Source organism: Lipotes vexillifer, unplaced genomic scaffold (genome assembly GCF_000442215.2).
Source record: "Lipotes vexillifer unplaced genomic scaffold, Lipotes_vexillifer_v1.1 scaffold1785, whole genome shotgun sequence".
NCBI lineage: Eukaryota > Metazoa > Chordata > Mammalia > Artiodactyla > Lipotidae > Lipotes > Lipotes vexillifer.
The window spans coordinates 93,244-96,717 of record NW_006785388.1 but is presented as its reverse complement, the minus strand read 5'-3'; the positions used below and the strand labels follow the sequence as shown (position 1 = coordinate 96,717).

General features: G+C 61.3%; 1 protein-coding gene across 1 annotated transcript in view; it reads right to left on the bottom strand.

Annotated features, from left to right (window-relative positions):
* The window catches only part of FAM50A (family with sequence similarity 50 member A), a 6,060-nt gene that overhangs the window by 710 nt on the left and 1,876 nt on the right, over positions 1-3,474 (bottom strand). Inside the window, exons 4-10 of the mRNA XM_007457451.1 lie at positions 3,317-3,462; positions 1,193-1,269; positions 1,016-1,082; positions 799-860; positions 497-573; positions 215-269; positions 1-39 (exon numbers count right to left, since the gene is read on the bottom strand). The exon at positions 1-39 is cut by the window's left edge and continues 1 nt beyond it. Coding sequence (XP_007457513.1) covers positions 1-39; positions 215-269; positions 497-573; positions 799-860; positions 1,016-1,082; positions 1,193-1,269; positions 3,317-3,462 — 523 coding nt within the window. The remainder of the gene's footprint in view (positions 40-214; positions 270-496; positions 574-798; positions 861-1,015; positions 1,083-1,192; positions 1,270-3,316; positions 3,463-3,474) is intronic.

The window sequence follows — 3,474 nt, the reverse complement described above, 5'->3', positions numbered from 1 at the left end:
TCGTGCCTTGGTGACGATGAAGTCATAGAAACTGTGGTGCTACGAGCAGAGGGCAGGAAGGCAACGGCAGGTGAGCCACCTCGGCCGCCTGCAAGCCGGGCTCCAGCCCTGCCCACCCAAGCCGAAGACCCAGGGCCAGCGGGGCCCCCCCTCGAAGCCCCCGGGTGTGCCACGGCCCGAGACCCTCCCCGCAGCCCCCAGAGAAGGGACTCACGTGGGGTATGATTAGGTCCTCCTTGATGTACATGAGCTGCTCTACCCCTGCCGACCTGAGGGAGAAAGGACCAGATAGCAGGTGGCCAAGGACACCGGGGCACCAGAGCCAGGAGGCGGAGGACCGTGATGCTGGAAGGGGGATGGGAAAGGGGACACGGCCCCCTTCTCAGGAGCACGGCGCCCCGCATGCCGCGAGCAACAGCTGCCACCTGGGGTCCCGAGTGCCAGGGCTGAGGCTGCAGACTCCGGTGCACCCTGTCGCACGCCCGCGCAGCCCCACCTGAGCTCGCTGAAGTCTTTGCGCAGGATCTCGAGGGCCTTCTGCAGGAACTGCTGCATCGTGTTGCCCTTTTTCATCTGTGTGAGTGACCCGAGAAGAGGCAAGAGGGAAACCGTGTGGGGAAACCAATCGAGGAGTTGGGAAGGGAGGACGGAAGCCCGGAACCCTCCTCCCTGCTCCCCCCGAACCCCCAGGGGCCACCCATACCAAGGGATTGACAGCTCCTTCCCACCGAGGCCAAAGGAGGCTGGGCCCAAGGGGCGAGGGGCATGGGGCATGGGGCGCAGGCCCCGCAGCGTCACCTTGACTGTACGCCGGTGCCCAGAGCCATCCCAGTAACTGAAGGTGATTTCGATCTCCTCGCCTACAAAACAGAATTGCTGCTTGGCCTCCAGACCCCGGTGTCCCCACTCCCTGCCAGCTCCCTGGGGCTCGGGGCGCTGCCCAGAGCAGCGCTGGCAGGAGCGCGGGTGCGGCTCCCAGCCCTGGGCCACGCGCATCCCGCTCCAGGAGCCTCACTCTTGATCTTCTCCTGCTTGGCTTCCCACTCCTGCCGCAGCTCCTCCCGGAGCCGATTCTCCTCCTCCTGGAAGAGAAGGAGGCAAACGAGGGGGGCCCAGGGCTGCCCGGGGGGCACGCAGGGCCCCACTTCCTGAGCAAAAGCCTCTGCCAGGGTCGGGGTCACGCCGCCTTTACCTCCCGGTCTCGGTCAGGCAAGAAGCTCGTGTCCACGTCTGGGTTCTTCCCCAGTTTCCTCTTCTTTGTGGTGAGCTCTGGAGCAAAAGGAAACACAAGGGTCAGCGGCACGACAGCCCTCGCCTCCAGGGCGCCCCAGACCTTTGTCACCCAGGCCTCAGCTCAAATGCAACCTCCTTGGAGGCTTCTTGGACTGTACTGGCCGGGACGCACGGCCCTCTTCACAGCACCTATGGAAACCTTTATGAAAGGCGCCCTTGCCAAGGGGCCTTCACCTTGGTCTCTGCTGCCAGCAGCTGAACAGGAGGCTGGTACCAAATTGTTGCCCCATCAGCTGTGACCTGGAGCGCCTCAGGGGACTTAAGGCCTCAGTGCCGGTGCCAGAGGGAGAGAAGGTCCTTTGCACCAGAGGGGCAGGACATCCACATCTGACGTCTCATCCGCTCTTCACGACAGCCTCAAAAGCTTACGACATTCCTTTTTACCAGGAGACGAAGCTGAAGCCCAAAGTCCCATGGTTGCTACTATCAGAACCCGTGGGGAGGAGGGAAGGAGAGGCCCCAGCTGGGCTCAGGCCGGGCTTGCCATCTTGGACTCTGCGACTCGCCTTCCCCAATTAGGGCACAAACAAACGAGGACAGTGATTCTTAAACTTGCTGGTCTCGGCACCCTGGACAGTCCTACAAGTCACCAAGGACCCCGGAGAGCTTTTGTCCCCGGGGGCTGGAACCATCGACAGTCACCAAACTGGAAATTAAGTCTGGGAAGTGCCGAAGACTCGAGAACGTGAAAGCATGCATTCTATCAGCTGTTGAAGGGAGCACGTCATAGCATGTCACATGACCTCTGGAAAAATCCACTGCACGCTCATGAAAGAACGAGAGCGCAAAAGGCCAAGGACGTCTCAGCACAATTATGAAAACGGTTTTGACCTCGCAGACCTCTCGAAAGGGTCTCGGAGACCCCCAGGGGTCCCTGGAGCACTCTTTGAGAACCGCCGACCTAGAAGACAAGCCCATGCTCCAGGGCAGGGGTTCCAGCGCCTGGACAAGTTACAAAAATTCCACGCCAGCTACCCATGGCCGGGCCCCGGAAACCAAACCTCCAGGGGGAGGGAAGCACCCACAAGGCCCCAGTGACACACAGAGAGGTTGAAAGCCTCCCCCCAGGCCCGTGCTGTCCCAAAGGTGGCCTCTGCCATACAGATCGGCAGCTCACACCAAACGCAACTGACCTGCCCGTGGGAATATTTTAGATACCAAATATTACTAGATAGTTACTGTTACTAAATAGTAGTGAGACTACCCCAGGGGGTTCCCCCCGGAGGGCCGGCAGGCTCTTCCTCCTGACAGCACTGGCCACTCCCCTCAAAGCTGTCCCAGTGCCATCCCCTGCCTTGGTTCCCCAACACTGATCCCAGGCCACCACATCCTGGCCACCGCGCTTTCTAACCCAGCCCAGGCCTGCCTGTGCTGCATCCTCCCCGGTCCTCAAATGTGTCCACTTCTGCCCGCTCTGCTTCTGGGCACACTCATCTCTTGACTCTACATGCTTCCCTACCCGCCTCTCTCTGGGTGCTAATGAGATTCCCCTCACCCTGAAGGCCCAACTCAATTTTCCCCCCCTCCCTTGGCCCCAGCGAGACACACGCTTCCCTGTGTGTCTCCCACCAGGACAGGGACGGTGCCCAGCTTCTGTCCGTGTGCCTCGGCCCTGGCCCAGCCATGAGCGGACGCCCAGCACACAGGGGCCCCACGGTGGCCTCAGCCTTCCCGAGTCGTTCCTGTGGCCCTTGTTCCCTTGGGCAAGGCCTGCACTGTCCAGTGAGCAGCCGCTTAGTTTCTGCGGTTGGGTCAATTTACACTGAAATTATTCAAACAGAATTAAGTTTGGTACCCAGCCACACGAGCCCCACACAGCTGCCCAGGGACCGCACAGCTGGTTCCCACTCAGTCGGCCACCGAAAGTGAGCCTCCCACTCAACTTTGCCTCGGTGAAGACTCGGCCCTTTCCCTCCTGCCCCAACTTGTGAGGTCCGGGACCCCGAAGGCTGTTGGCAGAGGTGCTTCTCCACTTGCGAGCCGGAAGCCAGGACAGAGCTCTGCCAGCGGGACCTGCCCCCACCTTCCCTCTCCAGCTCGTCGTCGTCCACGGTCGCCTCCTCCTCCTCGTCACCTGCCTCGTCCTCTTCCTCCAGGGTGAAGGACAGGCTGGAGATCTTCCGCTTGGCCTCCTTCTTGCGCTCCTTCTCTCGCAGCTTCTCCAGCTTCCTGCTGAGGCAT